Raw genomic sequence first — 21,571 nt, forward strand, 5'->3', positions numbered from 1 at the left:
GCTCCCATTTTAAATAACTGCATTTAGTAATCAGATGATTGTCAAAGGTTAGGAAAACAAAGAGGAAAACTGAAGCATTATCAAGTTCCCCATTTCTCATCCGTTATCAGTCCCCAGCTTGTAGGTCATGCCAATGACTGTTCACATCCTGCTGCACCACTCCCTCGACCCGCCTATCTCCCATGGCAGGAGAAAGCCACTCAGGCAGATCAACCCTTGTGGAAAGTTTCCTTTACAAAAAGAAGACAGAAGGGGCCAAAAAAAGTAATGGAAACAGCACATGATGCTGGGTCCAGGAAACTGCCAGACAGAAGAAATGCTAGGGTATCCTGCCTCCCCGCCCCCCCCCAAAATATTGTGACCCTTCTTCCAGAGGGAAGAGTTCAGGGAGATGTGCACTAACAGAGCAACCTCTTTTTCAATACAAAAACAACTTAGTTGTCCAGAGACAACTTCTATTTTGCCTCATACTATGTGGCATTCTTCAGTGTCCTAGATGGAGAGGTGGCCTGCAGTTGGCTTCCCATGGGCTGTGACCCAAGCTCTGCCACTGTAGCCGTGTGAGGCCTGGTAATCCACCTCACCATCCATCTACATCCTTCACGTGGGAATCGTGTTGTACCAGCACCTCAGGGATGTTGAAAATCAAACAAGGCCAAGTCTAAAAGCAGGTTGTATGATCCCGTTTCGGACGACACTGGGGAGGGGGCCAGACATGACCATCCCCGAGACAAGGAAGGGCTGACGTCACCCACCCTGAAGTACATGCTCTTGTAAGGAGAAGTGAATGCACTAGAGGGACAAATGCCCAGATGGTGAGTCAGTTGGTGGCTCTGGAACATCAGCCCAGTTCCCTGATTACTAAGCCAGCTCCCTTCCGGCTCCACTCTGTGACCCTGTCTGCAGTGCTGCCACATCTGGGGGACAAAAGCCCTGATAGGACAGCAGTGACGTGGACGCTGAAGGACAGCTGGTGGCCCTAACATGCCCAGGGAGGGAAAGTTTGTTTTGGAACTGGTCCAGTCTTTCCCCGTCCTCAAAATCTGGTGACTTTTTCTTGTCATTTTAGTAATCATGGTGCAGGACATACATACAGCGACCCCTCCCTGGCTTTCCCCTAAGGGCTTCTGATTCAGTCTCTTGATTCACATCATGCACGTCGCCCCACCCTGAGCATGGAAGAGGGGGATCTGAGAAGGAAAAGCAAGCCCACTGAAGTCACCACGGCTGCCCAAGCTTCCCGGTGAGGAAAGGGGCGAATGGCGTCCCCGCTGCTCCCCACCACCCTGGAAGCCTCACCTTTCGGAGATCTCCTCCCTGGCAGTACTCCATGGCCAGCAGGGGCAAGTCATTGGGGGCCAAGTTCTGCATCCCCTCGGGGACGTCCCGGGCAGCCACCACATTGGGGTGGTTCAGCCTAGGAAGGAGACAGCAATGAGGGAAAAACCCAGGATCTGGCTCAAACCCACTCTCCTCCTCTGTCCATTTTACAAGTTTTACAACAAAGGCCCGGACAAGCCGAGGGCCCTCTGGAATAAGCAGGAGGACAGAGGTCAGGCACGGGCTACTTACCTCGGTGCCAGGTCAGTTAGCATCCACCCAGCACCATGAGCTCAAGGACTGTGAGTGCCTCATGTGCAACTTAATTTTCTTTAGAGTGCCCATATCAAGTCCTCACTATACTTCGAAACTGCTTTTAAAAGCATAGAAAGTAGAGGGACTTCCAATCTCAGACCATTCACGCAGGGATAGGGGTGTGTGTGTGTGTGTGTGTGTGTGTGTGTGTGTGTGTGTGTGTGTGTGTGTGTGTGTGTAGGGGTGTGTGTGTGTGTGTATAGGGGTGTGTGTGTGTGTGTGTGTGTGTGTGTGAGCACCCGTTACAGGTCTTGCCAAAAGCATAGAAAGTAGAGGGACTTCCAATCTCAGACCATTCACGCAGGGATAGGGGTGTGTGTGTGTGTTAAGAGGTTCACGGAGGGAGCACCTGTTACAGGTCTTGCCAAAAGCATAGAAAGTAGAGGGACTTCCAATCTCAGACCATTCACGCAGGGATAGGGGTGTGTGTGTGTGTGTGTGTGTGTGTGTGTGTGTGTGTGTGTGTGTGTGTGTGTGTGTGTGTGTGTGTGTGTGTGTGTGTGTGTGTGTGTGTGTGTGTGTGTGTGTGTGTGTGTGTGTGTGTGTTAAGAGGTTCACGGAGGGAGCACCTGTTACAGGTCTTGCCAAAAGCATAGAAAGTAGAGGGACTTCCAATCTCAGGCCATTCAAGCGGGGATTAGGGTGTGTGGGTGGGTGGGTGTGTGTTTTAAGAGGTTCATGGAGGGAGCACCTGTTTGAGGTCTTGCAAAACAACTAGGTTGCTAGTTTACCTAAATGCTTACTTAAACCCCTCACTACGTGGGAGGACAGCACCCATGCACGGCCTGACAGTCCCTGTCTCCACAATGGAGGAATAAGTATCTGCGATCAGTTTACGGCAGTGGAGAGTCACATACCATCTCAGAATCAGAAATATAGGAGGGAAAAAAAAGGATCTCTGCTGTGACAAAGGACAAGTCACTGTGATGGCTATCTTAAATTATTCAATATAAGTAAAGCTGACCAAAAGCCCAGAGTTGGACACTGAGGGCCACTCCTCTAGAAGTCATCTGTTATCCTGACTGAGGGACTGAGATTTATGACTCTCTTTTCCAGATGCAGCAGGTGGGGCCGTTGTTCCCGATCCCAAAGCTCAAAGGGCTCCCTCCAGATTTCATTGCAATGCCTCAAAGCCCCGCGTCCCCCCTGCAATGACAGCCCTGTCTTGGCTTGGTGCGCGGGGGCCCTCACCTTCTCATGATCTGGATCTCCAGGCACCACCGCTCTCGATTCCGGGGGCTGAGCTCCTGCCGGCACTGCTTGATGGCAATCTGCTCACCTGTTTCCTGAAGAGAGAGCACGCACAGGGACAGGAGGAGCAGAACTCCCGACCAGACCCACCGAGAGCGCCATGGGTCAAACATGACTTGTCTCCTTGGGGCCCGGAGCACGGCCCGCAGGACCTCTGGGATCCCAAGGCCCACATACGTGTCCTCTGATAGATGTCCCCAAGTCACTTGCCAGCCTCTCAGGCTGGCCTCCACACCTCCACCTCTTGCCTGACTTTCTCACTTCTAGCCACCCAGAGTCAACACCAAGGCCTTGTTCAGGTCCCCCCTCTTCCATGAAACCTCTGCTCACCATTCCTGCCGAAGAGCTTTCTCACTTCTCTGAGCCCCAACTGCTAGATAGAACCACAGGACATTGCTGGTATTGACCATTTTGACCCATGCCAATGGCACCTGCCTGTGACTCAACCTAACAGTTAATGCCACACTGCCTTCATACTTCATGCAAGTTTCGTCTCTCCAGAGAGAGGGCAAACCTAGCAGAGCAGGTGGAACACAGAGGATGATTCAATTTAGCATTTCCTAGCTCTGTGACCTGGGGCAGAGCACCTGGTCTGACTCAGTTTCTTCATCTGTAAAATGAGAACGCCTACACCCACTTTCCAGAGCTATCCTGAAGCTTAGTACCTAGCAGTGTCCAGCTTTCAGCAGGCGTCCAATAACACTGCTGGGGGCAGAGCAGACCCATGCCACACAAGTACTCCTGGCATCCAAAATCCTCTGCAGCTTGGCCCCACCCGGCCTTTCCAGCCACTCTCCCGAGAAGCCCCCCATCCCCTCCCCCAGCCCCCGCATCTGACACTGCAGCTGTATCAGACCAGCTGTCCAGTCCCGGGCTTCTCTGGTCTATGCTCTTGCTCGCGTAGGTGCGCAGGCGCTGCAGGAACCCACCTCAAGGGGGTCTTACTCTGCTCTCCAAACAGGCCACTTCATCACACACACCTACCAAAGACTTCTTTCCTGTAGAGTCATAGCTTTATTTCCTTTTCTTGGTTAGATTACAGGCTTATCCATCTTCACGCACTTTAACCTCTTCTCTAGTAACCAGCACAATGCCCTCGGCCGAGAGATTTTGTGAATGGAAGGGAAGGCAATCAATAAAACGTTTGTGAATAATTAACTGCCTGCCTGTGTCCTGAGGATTAACTCATCCCTTTTCCTTGGTACTCTAGGCAGCACCAAGGAGCCCCAGGGGACAGACTAAAAGGAGTGAGCCCTACGGCTACAGTGCTGGAGGCAGCAGGGACAGTGACTCTGGCCTCAGGTGCTCTGCCCACCACAGGGAGCAACCGCTGCCACCTCCTCAGGCCCACGGGGCCTCCAGGATGGCTGAGAGACAGTGGGTGTCCCTGGCCATGCCTCTAGTGGCAGAGGCCTGAAAGCTGGGCCCACCACCAGTGAGCAAGCTGACTTATACCAGCAACCTGTATATTCTGTGTCCGTGCAGCAACGAACGACCTCCCCAACAGCCCTATGTACTAGGGAAGAGCCACGCCTGCAGGATGGTTTCAGCAAAACCTCCAGCAAGAAAAGATGGCAGAACGATACCAAGATTCTACTACTTGCCCAACTGAAGAAGGATATTCTAGAGGCCCTGACAGACCATTTTCTGAGTTTTGTCATTTTAGGAAACGCACCCTGAAAAGAATCCCCATTCTTGTAAGTGTAGCAATTCATACGGTGCTGAATGGGACTTGAACAAGACACGTTGAGGGGCACCTGGGTGACTCAGTCGGTTGACAGACTCTGGGTGGCATCTCAGGTTATGATCTCAGGGCTCTGGGCTCAGCGGGGAGTCTGCTCAAGATTCTTTCCCTCCCTCTCCCTTTCCCTCAGCCCCTCCCCCTGCTCACACATATTTCTCCCCCTCTCTCTCTCAAATAAATCAATAAAATCTTGAAACAGGCACCTGGAGAAGTGTGGCAGGACCTCCCCATGCGCACGCGCTGTCTTGCAGCAGGAACTGCAACATGGGCACGCAGCTACCAAACTGGCCGTGATCCCCGCAGGAACACAGACCCACCCAGTAAGGAAAAGAAAAATGGAAGTCTCCAAACATGAGCAGAAGTAGTCTAAGAAAACCACTGAGTCACTGATTGTTAGACCAATCCCTAAAACTGACCTTCGAGAAAGATGAGCTTCAGAAAGAAGCCTCTTGTGCCTCATACAGTGCCAGTGCCAGAAAAGAGACAACACCTCTATGATATTCTCAGAAGTTGCTTCTACCAGATCCCAATATTGCTGTGGTTAAGCTGTGTGTCAAGCAGTTCCCTCACATGCCTATTTTTTTAACAGCTCTACTGAAATATAATTCACATACCACACAATTCATCCATTTTAAAGTGTGCCGTGTTAACGGTGTGGGGTACGGTCAGCATAGTACAACCAAAACCACACATCAATTTTAAAACATGTTCATCATCCCCCAAGGAAACCCCACATCCATTAGCAGGCACCCTTCCCCCAGCCCCTTGAGCAAGGGCAATCACCTATCCTCACAGATTCACCTGTTCTGAACATTTCACAAATGGAATCACATGCTAAGTGGTCTTCTGTGATGGCTTCTTTCACTTAGCATGATGTTTCCAAGGCCCACCCATGCGGTAGCCACATGCCTATTTTTGTAAGGACACACAATCCTGAGGGTGCAGCCCGTGGAAGCAGGCATTGATAATCAGGTCCTACCAGACCATTCACACATTGCTATTAGAACCCCAATCTTTGGCCCAGATCCCGAGGCACTCTCTGAAGAAGAGCTGATCTCTTTCAAAAATCATAAATCCTGTTGCTATTGAACCAACCAGTGCAGCTGTACAAGTGAACTCAGGTAGAAATCCATCTAATACTTTTCATGAATTAGGGAACGTGTGAAAATACTGTTTCTTCAATTGATGTACAGACTGTTAGATCTCACAAAACGTTACACCCTCTACATCGTGAACTTCCCGATTCCTGTCTGTCCTCAAACGGATTTAAATTTGCTTTCAGGTTTCACTTCCCCTGAATGTTCAGACTGAAACATTTTAGCCCAGTTCTATGGTAACTTCATCAATGGCAGCTCTGACGTGCCATTAGAGATGCTTGTTTCCAGTCAGGTGGGCTCTCCATGGAAACTGAGACTGGAATGTACGGTTCTACAACTGATGGGCCAAGTGCAAAACGAGGTAACAGGGCCAAGGGAGTCCATTCAGCAGGTAATCTTTTAATGGACAGTCTGATAAAAGTAACAGTTTAGAACAAGATACTGCAACTCACGGTCTGTCATCTCAGAATGACTCAGAGCTTAAATCAAGATATTTAAAGATCTGCACCTATTTTAACTTCCATACACAGAACAGTTAGTTTTTTGTGTTTTGTTTGTTTTTTACTGCCGCTATTAACAAATTGCCACCAACTTAGTGGCTTAAAACATAAATTTATTTCCTTACAGTTCTCGAGTCAGAAATCTGGTACAGATCTCACTGGGCAAAAATCAAGATGTCAGCAGGGCCGTGTTCTTTTCTGGAAGCTTTAGGGGAGAATAAATTTCCTTGACCTTTCCAGCTTCTAGAAGCTGCCTGTATTCGTTGGCTCAGGGTCCCTCCCTCCATCCCCAAAGCCAGCAAGGACCAGTTGACTCCTGTCACATTGTATCACTTGGACACTGACTCTCCCGCCTCCCTCTTCCACTTTTTTTTTTTAAGATATTCACAGGTTCAGGGGTTAGGATGCAGACATCTTTGGGAGGGGCCATTATTCTGCCTACCGCAGACAGTATGCTTCCTTCATAAAAATGACAAATAAATCAAACCCCAAAGGTAGATTAAGTGATTTAGAAAATATTTTAGGTAATCTATACATTGGATAACTGTTGATAATTGCAATCTTCTGTTCAACACTCACTGGATCTAACACACAGCTGTTACTCGGCCCAACCCAGAGTCCAGAAATAGATTTTGATATTGAAGACTGATATTAAAGATTGAAGATTTGATACTGGCCTCAGTATCCTAATTCAAACTAAAAAGTGAACTTCGCAATATGAATACTAAACACATTGTGGACTAACTGGGCACAGACATCAAAACTCACTTTCTGTTTGTGGACAACTCAGCTTAGTCCTACGGTTTCAGGGGAAATCCTAACTGCCTAGGCTTGGGAATGTCTCATACAGATACAGACACACTTAAACTTTTCTTACACAGTGACCCTTGAGGCTATTCTAAAACATTACAGTTTTCCATGAATAATACTTCATTTGAAACAGAAACCCATACAGAATGACTTTTTGTTGCTAAAAACATACCTGCTCTAGAAAGCAAAATTCAATTAAACAGTTCAGAAACAGACTAAAAATACCGGCTTTGAAACCCTGGGGAGTTTGTTCTTCACTAGCAATGAAACTCCAAGAGCAGCGGATGACTTTCTTTATTTGGTTAGAACTTCCTAGAGTCTTAGCTCAGTTCTGTGGAAACCCAGACTTGGCGCAAACCATCTCAGCCTCCAACTTCTGGTAAGTGATGCCTCATGTGGGACAAAATTTAAAACTGGTTTGTATTTTGAGAAAATGGAGACAGGTACCAACAGTGTTACCCATACTGAATGCAGTTTATCATGAAGGTCCCTCAAGTCTGCGATTCTTTTGTACATGAAAACAAAACTTGTGTGGAACTGGGGTATGGTATAAAGTGGCGGGGGGGGGGGGCACCTCCTCAGATGGCTGAGAGCTACCAAAAGGTGTGACAGCACAAGTGAGCTGAAGGTCAGTCTACTCAGGAGCTGACCCAGCTTCCCAGAGTTAGCCTTCTTCACATGAGGAGGGGAAACTCACTGGAAGCCAAGAGGTACATTCAAACCTCTGGCTCAGAAACCTGTTTCCTGTTACCGTGGCAACCATCCAACAGGCCACTGTGGTAAAAGGGGGTAATTAGTAATAATCAGCTCATTCCTTCTCAGGCCCTGCCCTCCAAGATGAACACTTCAGAGAGGAAGTGCTAAGCTAGGCCTAGAGAGAGCCTAAGGACAGAATTCAGGTCTGAGAGTCAAAAGGTACAGGGTCTGGCTATAGCTTTCACCACTGACTCAGCCACGCTGACCAGTCTAGGCTGAGAAGGCTCTGAGTTCAACCCATTCCCTTTGGTGTAAACAGCCAACAGACATAGAGGCCTCCAAACTCACCCACAGGGGCTTATGGGGTGAAATAAGTCAGGGTGTACCTCCTTCATCCTTCACCTGGTATATGTGGGACACTGAGCCCACTAGTTTAGCTTCTGGGTCTTTATCCATAAGAGGGAGATGACTCTACCCCTCAGGCAAAACGAGATGGAGTGTCTGACACAGAGTGAGCCTTTAGCAAATTACAGTAGCATCATTTCCTTTCTCTGGCCTTGTGTAGATGTTACTCTACCCATTTGATTTGTCTTCTCTTCAGACTCTCTACAGTCTGTCTCCTTCCAAGATTCTGCTCAAGTTCCCTTTCCTCAAGGAGCCTTCCCTCTCCCCTGAGCATTCACGAGAGAATATGGATAACGCATCAAACACAGCTGGTACAGGACACAGCCATTCATAGTTCTACACAATTCGGCGCCCATATTTAGACCTATTTAATATACTGCTAAGCATTCATTTTACCTCCTCAATTGGAGCATAAAGACACTGAGGACAAGGTTGTTTCTTTTTTTCCCCCTAATGGAGCTTGGGTCGGTGCTCAATAAATTCTTAGTGAATTGAATGAAGTCTTTAAAACTTCCAAAACACACACATAAGCTGAAGTGAGCTTAATCTTGTCCAGTGAGGAAACAAGTCAAAGTCGGTACTACTTTGGAGAGATAATTAGTAACACCTTACTTTTTATAGCTTTATGATAGCCAGTACATTCATTACCTCGTGTCATCCTAACAGGCATCCTTGAGAAACCAGACAGCAATTCCCAGCCTCTTTCACAGCAAAAGTGCACAGAGAATATATTTGCAAGGCACCCTGGGTCATTTCCAGATCCTTTCAGAAAGCAGCGGCCCTATTTCATGCCCAAACATGCTGAGAGCCAAGGAGATCAATATCTTTAGCATCCTGAAAATCCATGGGGGAAGTTTGGGCCCAAAGCCATGAAGCTGGCAAGTAACAGAGCCAGGACTGGAACCCAGGTATGGGTGACTGGGAGTCATGTGGTTTTCCCCCCTTATTCCCAAAAGGTGCTGCAGGCTGAGGTCACTCAGGTCATCTTTTTCTTCTTCCTCTGTATTTAACAAAGGTCTTATTGAAAACATCAGCCTATCTACTGATAAACGGTTTGTGCTGACCCTCGGGCTAAGGATTTATGGGAGTACAGACACAGCAAGGACTGCCAAGGCCCATGCTTGGTAACAGATTCCACAACCTCAGGGAAACCGGGGTAGGGGCATTTGGTACACTGCCCTTGCTAAGAAATATTTGTTTTAGAAAGATTTATGCATGTTGTCCTCCAAAGGAGAGTTTTTCCCTTAGTGCTTCAAAATGGTTTAGACTGATTGAAGAGACCTGAGAATGTTCTAGGGGTGTCCATAATCTTGGATCACCCACCATGGAAAAGCCACAAGCCACAGTAGAGAAACAGGAAGTTGGGATTTGAATCAATGTAGGTTCAGATTCCAGTTCCTTCACTTACTAGCTTAGCCTCTTTAGGTAAGTGACCTAACCTCTCTGTGCTTCAATTGCCTCAGCAATAAACAGAAATAAAGACAATAGGCTGGCTTACTTGGAGGTATGACTGTTGACCTTGGGATCGTGAGCTCGAGCCCCACTTTGAGGGTAGAGATTACTTAAATAAACTTAAAAAAAAAAGGTAACAGTTCTTCCTTTTAGGGTTATGCAGGCTGGAGATAAAACATGTAAAATGCCTAGCCCACTGATGGCACATGGTAGGTTCTCGATAAATGATAGGTCTGATTACTGGGCATCACAAATGTGACTGAGGATACCAAGGCTTAGATTCTTTTATGCAATTGCTCTTGTGATAAACTAAAAAGTCTCTCTTTTGTAGACAAGATAAAGTATATGGAATATTAGGAAACGTACACGGTTGCAAAGTACAATCGTTATATGTGTATATAGATATATGTATAATCATTGTATGACTGGAGTTAAGTTGTCAAAATCACCTATCCCACCAGCTTTCTTCAAGAGGCTGTGAACACTGGCGCATCCACCAAAGAATACACTACTCCTGTTCTGATCTTGGACATCAACTAAAGAACCTCCTAAGCACCCACAGCAGACCTAAGGATTTCCCCACCCGAGGAACAACCCAGGAGGGTGACGGAGAGCTTCCCGGACTGAGCCAGGCTCATCAGCAAGGTTTCACTAAGTATGTGTGAAAGTTGACTCCTCCTGCTCTCTCAGGCCTCACCTTCTATTCCCCCACCAAGTCCTAAAATAGCTCATAGATCTGCCCACTTCTCTCCATCTCCAGCCACCTTCAGCCGCGTCCAATCTCTCACCTGTCCAATCTCCAAAAGCTTCATGACTCGTCTCCCCACATGACAGGGCAGTGCCAGTGGTGTCCTGGTACCAGCTCTTCTGAGAGCGGATTGTTAAACATTTGGGAATTCAGTGAGACCGGCTAATTAAACTGTCAGTGGCTTGAAACAAGCCATAGTGGGAGTAGTTACCCCATGGAAACTGGTAAACACTACTACTCAGGATGTTATTTTGGGGAGCCAATTTCCCAGCACATCACTGCCTGGGCCCCTTCCAAACTCTTCCTGCAGTCAGAGCGGACCCCCTTCCAACAGCTTCCTGTTGCTCTTCAGATAAAAATGAAAGCTCTTGGCAGGGTCTCACTGTCACTTTCTACATTCCAGCCTCCCTTGCAACTGGCTCCCCCCCTTCCTCCCTTCTGGTCCTGCTGGCTTTTCTGTCCCACCTGCTTGCCAAGACCTGCCCCACCACAGGGGTTCTGAATAGGCTGCTCCCTCTTCCTGGAACTCTCCTCCCACTTTCTTAGCCCGGCTAAGCCCGGCTAAGCCCGGCTAAGCCCGGCTAACTTCTACCAATAACTCAGGTCTCTGCTTAAGTGCCACTTCCTTGAAGCAGCCTCTCCCCCCCACCCCCCACTCCCGACCTCCTGACTAATCCCACCTCCTGGTATAAGGTATCACTGCCGTGGGCCCCTCTCCATGTCACACTTATGATAGTTGGGAGCTTACATTTGTAATGACAGATTAATGGCTCTTTCCCCTTTCCAAAAAGATCTTTAGAGGGGCGCCTGGGTGGCTCAGATGGTTAAGCGTCTGCCTTGGGCTCAGGTCATGATCCCAGAGTCCTGGGATCGAGTCCCGCATCGGGCTCTCTGCTCCTTGGGAACCTGCTTCTCCCTCTGCCCCGCCCCCCCATGAATAAATAAATAAAATCTTAAAAAAAAAAAGATCTTTAGAGAAAGTGAATGACTTTATGCACATAACGTGTGTATAACATAAAGACAATTGCTATGGGGGAACTGAAAGAAAGCCAAAGCCAGACAGGGCCCTAGCTGACCAGGAACTTAGAGCCTTGACAAGACACATTCTTATACACAGACAAAAGGGCAGTATATGAAGCATGCCAAATGAGTGGAGCTGAGGGAATTCAATGGAAGAACTAATTTCCATTGAATGAAGGAGTCCATGGCAGGTTTATTGAGGAGGTGGTCTAGAGCCGATCTTGGAGGAATGGGCAGAATTACGTAAAGCTGTCCAGGAGAGAGAGGCTTGTCCCAGAGAAGGCTCAGCCAACCAACTTGTTGGGAGCCAACAAGCGGAGGTAATGCTAGAAAGATAGGGTAAGGCCAGACCGTGAAGAGGCCTCAAACAGCAGAATAAGGAGTTTGGCCTTTAAAAAATAAAGATAAAAAAAGAAAAGAAAAGAAGAAAGAACAGTGATCAACAAAATGAAAAGGCAACCTAGGGAGAAGATATTTGCAAATGATATATCCAATAAGGGGTTAGTATGCAAAATATAACAACTTAACAACTCAACACCAAAAAAAGCCCCAATAATCCAGTTAAAAAAAGGGCAGGAGACCTGAAAAGACATTTTTCCAAAGACATACAAATGGAAAATGGACACATGAAAAGATGCTCAACATCACTTATCATCAGGGAAATGCAAATCAAAACCACAATGAGATATCACCTTATACTTGTCAGAATGGCTAGAATCAAAAAGACAAGAAATAAAAGGTGTTGGCGAGGATGTGAAGAAAGGGGAAGCCTTGTGCACTGTTAGTAGGAATGCAAACTGCTGCAGCCACTGTGGAAAACAGGATGGAGGTTCCTCAAAAACTTAAAAACAGAACTATCATATGATCCAGTAATTCCACTGCTGCATATTTAATCACAGAAAACAAAACCACTAATTTGACAACACTAATATCTGCACCCCTATGTTTATGGTTACATTCAGAGCAGACCACATTTGAGCCAATTGTGTTTCTATGGTCCACTTGGCCATAGGGTTTGCTGGAAATAATTTGCATTATTTATAACAACCAAGACAGAGAAGCGACCTAAGTGTCCATCAACAGATGAATGGATAAAGAAGATGTGGGATATATATATATGCAATGGAGTATTACTCAGCCATAAGAAAGAATGAAATCTCGCCATCTGTGTCAGCATGGATGCACATAAAGGGTATTATGCTAAGTGAAATAAGTTAGAGGAAAAAATGTCACATGATTTCACTTCATGTGGAATCTAAGCAAAATAAATAAAAGAATAAGAAAAAAAGTAGAAACAGACCCATAAATACAGAGAATTAATGGTTTCCCAAAGGAGAGTTGGGGGATAGGTGAAACAGATGAAGGAATTAAGAGATACAAACTTTCAGTACCATAAATAAGTCATGGGGGGATGAAAAGTACAGCATTGGAAATAATAGTCAATAATACTATAAGAACACTGTATGGGGACAGACGGTGACTATCTCACGGTGAGCAATGCATAATGTACAGAATCATCAAATCATTATGTTGTACACCTAAAACTAATATAACAATGTATGCCAACTATACTTCAATTAAAAGATAAAATAAAAATGAAAAACAAACAGGGTTTTGAACAGGGGGAGGAACTTGAAAGTAGTAATTCTAGAAGACCAATCTATACACACACACACACACACACACACACACACACAATTTTTTCAGGCCTGTATCTATAAAGCCAGAAACAAATTCCATCTGACAATAGCTTTCCAAACTCACAGAGCAGACAGAGGTCATTTTGAGCTAGAGATGACAGACACATGGCACAGCTGGACAGAACTCCTTTTGAGGGAAACCAAACAACTCTAGTTCAGCTGCTGCGAGACAGATGCTGTAGTCAAGAATCTAAAAGCTGTGGCCTATCTAGAAGCAGCCCAGACCAGGTTTATGTGGGGCCATAGAATGATGTGGCTCTTATGTTGTAATGCTAGGCCCATGGTTACATTCAGAACAGAACACATTTGAGCCAGTTGTGTTTCTATGGCCCACTTGGCCATAGGGTTTGCTGGAATTCTGGTTTCCGGGTCGAACGTGGGAATTGCCGCCCTCCAGCTCTGGCTCCCGCATTCCTCCAGGGGTCATTCCATCTACTCAGAGCTGACAGGACTCAGGGCAGGGCCTAGAACGTCTTCCAACTAACTGATAAAGGAGGGTGGCTGTCTGGAATGACGCTCTCATGTGGCTGGCCAGTAGGCTTGATGACTCTCCCGCGGGCTTCTGCAGCGGGCTCCTAGGAAGCGGGGCACAATCTGCCATCCCTTCAGCCCATAAAAGCGCTCAGCAGCCCCTGATCAAAAAGCAGGTGCCTTCCTTCAAGGACTTCACAGGTCTGATTTTGGAGTCAGAAAGCTAACTTTAGTTATTTGGTGACTGAGGGTTCCCTAGAGCAGTGGTCTCCAAATTGGGTGTATGTGCACCAGGGTTACCCAAGACTGGAATCCAAAAGAATTAAAAAGAAATTAAGCTTTTCTGATATTAGCTTTATGACACCCTCCTCACATTATTTTTCAGAAGAGTACATATCACTTGTGATTCCGCAGGCGCTGGTGGACAGGGGCCCAGGCTTAGGTAGATTATGGATTGTATTATCCAATTTCAATAAAATGACTCTCATAAAATGGACAAGTGCCTAAAGAAATTCCTGCAGAGAACTTCAGTACATGTAACACCAGCACAGGCAAACAGGAATATGGAAGAACTAACACTCCTCTTGTGAGAAACTCACTTCAGACACAGAAGGAATAAAAACAATGAGGATCTAATCAGATCTAAAAAGAAATCAGCCCAAATAATTCCAAATTATAAAAATTCTTTGAAACATGGATTTTCATCCACTACCTTTAACAATAATTCTCACTTTCATATGGATCTGTATATCCTGTGCTGTGCAATATTGCAAACAATACTGGGAAGGTATCATAATTAGTACATATTTAAAATATTTTTAAAGCAACTTTTTAAACACAAATATACTTTACTATGGTCATCCTTTAAATTTTTCTATTTTTGTATGTTTTGTAACATGTAATATATTAGTACATGATAGTGTGATGGTAGCACAGATACTAATCTAAGATACATAAAACCGAGGCTAAAAACTTAAAATATTTGTACTGTTTATTTGGGGAACATAGTAAAGTTTGGAGACCACTTAGAGCCAGCTTGGCAGCTCTGAAGCCCCTTTCCAGTTCCACCTTCTCACTCTCTCCCAAGTAGCCCCTGGCCAAAGGTGAGCCCCCTCCCCCACCCAGCACAGTGTTGGGCAGAGGTGATTCCAGGGGAACCTGTCTTCCCCTCCTCCGACCCTTGCTCGCCCTTAGCTCTTCCCAGCTCCACAGAGGCCCTACCTGATTGTGCCATCGGATGACGTTTCCAAATCCCCCTGTCCCAAGTCGTTCTTTCATCTCCCAGGCCCCACATGTCTGGGTTGGCAGAGAAGGTGACCAGCTCATACTGATGCCGTGCTAGCTCTGTAAGCAATTTGGAGTGGGGGACAAAAGATTAAGGTTAAGAAAAAATGAAACTCATTGAGATAGACGGAGAAGGTAAGAAATAACATTGCCCTTCTATGCGACAGACGAAAAACCTCAGCTGGTTTTCATTTTGTAAATAAACCGGGTTGTCTGGTTTGTTTTTGGGTTTTGGTACCAAACTTTTTTCTCACCTTCCCCCACCCCCACCTCAGCTGTTGTGGAAGGAGGCAGGAAGGAAAGACACTCAAAGGAGACGTTACTCCACACCCCCTGAACTCGAAAGGGCATCCCAGCCGAGACTCCAGCAAGGGGCGCCCTGCCTCGCCCGCATTCTGCTCAAGGTGGCAGGGACAGAGTCTAACGTTGCGTTTCCCCACGGTCACGTGTGTCTTCACACAGTCCAAATGAATCATGGCTCTCTCTCTCCTAAAGCCACCACTTCCAAGAGGCCACCTGGAACCACCCGGGCCAGGGCTGTTCCGGGCCTCCCAACTCCAACCCGCGCAAGAGATAGGTTTGTACGCCCAGAAACCCCGACTTTTAAACTCGACAGAAGTTCCTTCGGGAGCCTCAAGTGAGGAGGGAGGTGCGAGGAGAGGCGGGCTCTGCAGGTGGCACCAGGGCACCCCCCCCCCGCGGCCTTCCGAGGGACTCACCTGTTGGCAGGGACGCGGGGCAAGGGAGCCGCTCCCCGGGGCGGGGGAGGCGGGGGCTGGGGCGGCAAAACCGGGGGCTCTGGCACCTCCCCGAAGACATTAAAATGCGGGAATCTTAAACCTGCCAGCCCAGCGCGACTTCCTCAAACACTTCCTGCTCTGACGTCACGGAGCACGTGGGCCGCGGCCGGCCCTTAAAGGAGCCGCGGGGGGGGCGCCCTCCCATACCACGCCCGGTACCCGCCGCCCGCGGCCGCGCCGGGGTACCCCCTCGTCCTCGCCCAGGTGACTCTGGGAGGACTGCGTGTGGCTTCTAGGCGGCTCCGGTCAGCCCTAGACAGGCTGTGCTCCGTGAGATAAAAGAGTGCCCCTAAAATGAACCCGAATGCGCCAAACTCTCTTTAGACAGTGACTTTAACCTGATGTGGTTTCTGGGACAAGGGGAGATGGGGATTTCCTCCCCAGAGACCTCCTGGGGTGAACTTGACACCGCTTCCTAGATTTTTAACTAGGTGGAATTTCCCGCGCCCCCGCCAGGATTTATTTAGGGACTGTTTACAAGAGTTGCCCGGGCCTCCTCTCCTCAGACTGCATCCCCTTTATCTGGAGGATTTTTGGCTCGGTATCAAGAATGATAAATCACAGCTGTATTCCCTAGGAGCGTCAGCCCCCACTACCCCCTTAAAAAAAGTAAAGAAAAGGGGGGGGGGGAGGAATCTCGTAGTGTTAACGAGAAACTGCAGTTTCAGCCGCAGTGATGTAGGGAAATTGTGAGAGAAGCTCGCAGCCCTGAAGTTCACCGTTCTGTTCCTACCTACTTGACATCATTAAGGTCTTTTGCTATGGTGTTTCTCAGGTCTGTGGCGTTATGCTATCACACAAAGGTGGTGTGCGTTGGTAAATTTACTCAAGCAGGGAAAAAGGCATTAAAGGAAACCTTAAGATAATAGCTCGCATTTATAAAATGCTTACCAAGTGCCTGGCACTGTCTACATACACTCTATACTTAGAATTCGACATTCAAATCCTCAAGGCAACCCTACACATGGGACAATAACTGCATTATTGGTATCTCCGTTTTGCAGATGAGAAGACTGATGTGCAGAGAGGAAAATATGTCAAAGGCACAGGCCAGTAAGTGGATGAACTGATATTCCAACCCAAGCGGCTGGTTCTTAGCTCCAAGCTCTTAATATTTGGTTAAAAGTATCATACTAAGAATTTCAGAAGGAGGCAAACTGGATTTTGAATCCTAATACTGCTATTGACTACTCTGAGATTTTAGGGCCAATTACTTCACAACTCCAGGCTTCCATTTCTCTTCTTTAAAATGTGGGCAACATTAGGTTGAATTGCATGAAACTGCCATTTTTTAATAAAACAGAAACAGTTGAAACACCAGCGACAAACATCAGTTGTTTCATCTGGTTCAGCCTAAGAGCAGCAGGGGAGACAGGAGAGTACACAAGTCGGAGAAAGGAACCAGCAGGGTTGTAGGGAGTGCATGGTAATAACTATGCCTGACACAGGGGACACTCCTGCCTGCACGGAGCCTGAGGCCAAAGTTAACTCTTAGGAACATGGTTGGACATGGTGGGGCTCAGAGCCCATGGCAAGAAAGAATTCTTGAGACATCTTCGGTACAAAAGGTGTTTTATTAAAGCATGGGGACAGGACCCATAGGCAGGAAGAGCTGCTGCCCCGGGACTGTGAGAAGCAACCAATTATTGGGGGAGGTAAAAACCAAGGGAAGTTTACGAAAGGACTTTCATATACTAAAGAGGACTCACAGAATCCTGGAGGCCTTGTTAATTGTCAAGCTAAGGCTGTTTTTCCCTCTAGCAAAGCATCAACATTAAGACAGCTGGGAGGGGCGCCTGGGTGGCTCAGTCGTTAAGCATCTACCTTTGGCTCGGGTCATGATCCCAGGGTCCTGGAATCGAGTCCCACGGGGGGCTCCTTGCTCAGCGGGGAGCCTGCTTCTCCCTCTGCCGCTCCCTGCCACTCTGCCTACTTGTGATTCCTCGCTCTCTCTGTGTGTCAGATAAATAAATAAAATCTTAAAAAAAAAAAAAAGACACCTGGGAGTTTCCTGGAGGAATGTTACACTCTGCCTGCTTCAATGGGCTGCAGGTTATAAGGAAATTTAATTTTATCTACATTTCCTTCTGCAGTTGTTCCCCACATCATTCAGAACAATTCTGACCCTTAAATCTTTAAGGTTGTTGAGGGTGGAAGTGCTTATCTTCTGTAACTTCTTCCTGCTGAATAGGGGCGTAGAGATGTATAGGAGTTACCAAAGTCAGAGGCAGCCAATCCAAGGTTTCCAACATATATGAACCTTCTTGAATAGAAAGGATTATCTGTCAGTTGGAAGTTATGGCAGTGAAGAAGTCTTGGCATCAGGCAGGGAGACACAAGAAAAGACAACAAAATAAGGTTAATATTATAATGAGAAAGAGAAGCCCAATAAAAATGGCATTGATAGTTAACTAAAATTTTTCTCCAGTCCTCTATTGTCGTTTAAAGAGAAATTTGAGATCTTCCACAGGTTCACAGGAACAAAAATCACGTTAGTTTGCTCATTAGTTTCCCGTGAAGGAGGTACAAGTTTTATTCTAGATCTAGAAGCCCATGAAGAGTGCCCCTCTATATTGCAGTGGGAGCACATAATATGACCCGATAGGGGCCTTCCATTTTGGAGTTAAATCCCCTGCTGTATTAGATTTCCAATCCTTTAAATAAACCGTCTCTCCGGGGCTTATATGGGGTGGGATGCTGGTGACTATCAGATCAGTTTTAGGGAGGATATAGTTTGCATTTTCATTTGGAGATTTGTGAATTAACCTGGCCTCAAGTGAATAACAGAGCATCATAGTACCCACCTATTGGTAGGTCTACAGTGAGAAAAGGTTTTTCATATGGTAACTCAAAGGGACTCAACCCTATTGATTGTTTTGGGGGCAATCCTCACTCCGAGAAGCCCTAACGGTAAAAGAGTAATCCAGTTTTCTTGAGTCACAATGCTTAAAATAGGGTATCTACAAAGATGTGTTATTGAAACATTTTCTCTATAGTCTAATCACCCTCATTTTAAATCAGAGATAGCAGGGTGCCTGGGTGGCTCAGTCATTAAGCGTCTGCCTTGGGCTCAGGTCATGATCTGGGAGCCCTGGAATTGAGCCCCACATCGGGCTTCCTGCTCGGTGGGAGGCCTGCTTCTCCCTCTCCCTCTCCCCCTGCTTGTGTTCCTGCTCTCACTGTCTCTCTCTCTCTCTGTCAAATAAATAAATAAAATCTTTAAATAAATAAATAAATCAGAGATAGCCAAATCAAGACTAATTCATTTGATAAACAAGTCCAGTTTTAACAAACTTGGCCTAATTATTTACATAAGCTCAGCAAGAATAGTGATTGATGATATAGATCTTTTAGAATGTGCTTTGCTGGAACTTATTGTAAGGAATCTCCGGGTTGAACTTTTAGTAGCATCTCTAGGCCAGAAACCAAGCCAAATACTTGCCATCAGACATGCCTGCAATACCTGTAGATTTGGGAGAATTCCTCTTCCTGAGGTCCGCAAGGTATCCTGAGTTTCCTGCACTGTGCCAGGAAGTGACATTCTTTACTCACCTGGTAAGGCTGCTGGAAATTCTGTAAGCAAGGTATCAGGCCAACATTTCCATGGGGCTCTATTGGCTTCATGCTTCATAAAGGCAACCTTAGTTCCTGAAAGCTGTCTGGTGACATCTGAGTCTATGCAGGTCTCTCAAATATGATATTCCAGCCAAAGCCTTGGAAAAATAACTAATGTTTCTAATGATGTCCTCTTACAAGGAGAACAGACTCTTATTGAACCTATGCAAATGACTATGATTGCCGTGGAAGAAAGAATGCTTATTGAGACCTTTTGAATTTCAGAGGGTTCCGCTAGAGAGAAAAGTTAAATGCTTCAATTTGTTCACAGAGGAATATTTTATCCTATTTCTGTACATCATGGTATCTTAAGAGAAATTTCCTTAATCTGGAAGAGCAAACATTACAAAACCAGCAATGTTTCAAACAAAAGTCACAAAAACCATAATCACCTTCTTCAGTTCATTTAGTCTCATGTTACTGATTCTTGGTTCCATGTGAATGAATGCAGCTTTTAGTTCTGGAAATTTTTACCAATTTTAGTTTTAGGATTTTAAAGATATCAAAAACCCGTATTTGTCAAAAGCCTTTTTTATGAATCTCCTTGAAGATGAAACACATTTCACAAGAGAATAAGAACAATAACTATAAATGATAAAAGACTCAAAAATGGACATGGTTAAAGTTCTGATGAGAGGTTACAGTATAGCTGGCAAGGAAATCTGGTCACTTCTGTGACACATAGCATATCAATAATCACAATATTAAGTGATGGCCTTATACCAAAACATATTGAAACTTTGGGAATTGCATATAATCTCTAGAATAGTTATAGCATTTACCCAAGCAATACAACCCAAGTCTTACTATTTGTTTAACAGTGCTTCCAGAATAACTTAACATATCAAATAAGCAAGCCTATGGGTCAAAAAGACTTCATTTATAATTTAAACCTTGGGAAGTATGTTAAAAAAAAAACTCAGAAAGTTATAAAGCACATGGCTGAATAGTGGATTACAGATCATTACCATGCTTGTAACTTGTTTATTTAGCCTATAACCAAGGTGACAATAAGAGATTCAAAAGGCAGATATGTAGGGTTATACAGCTATTAGCAAAACTTACCTCCTTTAACATTGAGATTTATGTAATCAGAGACCTGCTAAAGAGAAAATAAAAGTTTTGTTTTTCTGGGCAGACCAAAAAAACCCAAACAAACAAGGCTTTGTTTATATTTTCTTATCAAGGGCAAACCAACAGCCGAGAAAACTTTTTTGAACAGAGAGAAAAGCAGAATTTCAATCTCATACCAGTGTACCTTTAAAATCCTTTCCTTTTGACTTGAACCCTGACCACATATAAAAAAATTCCTTTCCAGGGGCGCCTGGGTGGCTCGGTCAGTTAAGCGTCTGCCTTCAGCTGAGGTCATGGTCCCAGCGACCTCATCGGGCTCCCTGCTCAGTGGGGAGTCTGCTTCTCCCTCTCCCCCTATCCCCACTCACGCTTGCTCTTTCTCTCCCTCTCTGAAATAATCTTTTTAAAAAAATTCCTTTCCAAAGATGTCCCTATATAAACCCTTTACAACTTTTTCGTTCAGAGTTGCTTCCCTTATTTCCATCAGTCTTAACTACATTTAGCAGAATTTTGCACTCTTGAAAAGTTATCTCCAGTGAAAATTAAATAGTAACCAATTGTGAACTGTTATGACAGAATTTTTTCAGTAACAAATTTATAAATACATTTCACAATTTTAAAAACAGGTTTTTTTCATAGTACAATCTTTTAATAAAGCACAAAGCATATTTACCAATAGACCTAAGTATCCTCAGCAATAGGAAGCCAAAAGCACAAACCTAAGTTCAGTAATCAACACTCTAGTATTTTATCTCATTTGGAAAAGGCCTGGATGTCCAATGAATTCAATCCCATTTATTATCCAAGTAAAACTTTAAATTTTCAGTTTACCAAAGACTTTGAAAGCTATCTTAACAATTACCCATGAAAACTTTGAGACAAAAAAATTAACCATCATTTTAAGTCCTCTTTTTGCTGACAAATTGCAACAGAGATAACACAAACTTATTTGACTTTCAGCGAACCTTGGTAGAATAAAAGTTTCACACTTAATGCTGATTAACTCTAAAGACATGTGTATCTAATTAAACCAACAAATTTAAATTAGTTTAAATAACTGAATTATGTTCCACCTGCGTCCACTTAAAAGTCAAACAATTTGTTCCCCATTTTCAATTTTTACCTGGGGTGCCAGTGGGGAAATCTGAAGTGGGCGGTGTATGCAGGCTGCACCTGAGATGGTGGGGTGGGGGGAGGGAGGCAGTAGAGGTAAAGTGCTCCAGAAGGCAGAGAGAAAGTGTTCCTACTTCTAAAACTTGTCAGCTCAGA

The 21,571-nt window shown here is 45.5% G+C and overlaps 1 protein-coding gene across 1 annotated transcript in view; it reads right to left on the reverse strand.

The window, feature by feature from the left end:
• IKBKB (inhibitor of nuclear factor kappa B kinase subunit beta) overlaps window positions 1–14,855 on the reverse strand; it is a 56,356-nt gene extending 41,501 nt beyond the window's left edge. Inside the window, 3 exon segments of the mRNA XM_027597548.2 lie at window positions 1,300–1,417; window positions 2,827–2,921; window positions 14,751–14,855. Of these exon segments, the coding sequence (XP_027453349.1) occupies window positions 1,300–1,417; window positions 2,827–2,921; window positions 14,751–14,855 (318 nt within the window).
• Window positions 14,856–21,571: the final 6,716 nt, after the last annotated feature.

Source organism: Zalophus californianus, chromosome 2 (assembly GCF_009762305.2).
Source record: "Zalophus californianus isolate mZalCal1 chromosome 2, mZalCal1.pri.v2, whole genome shotgun sequence".
NCBI lineage: Eukaryota > Metazoa > Chordata > Mammalia > Carnivora > Otariidae > Zalophus > Zalophus californianus.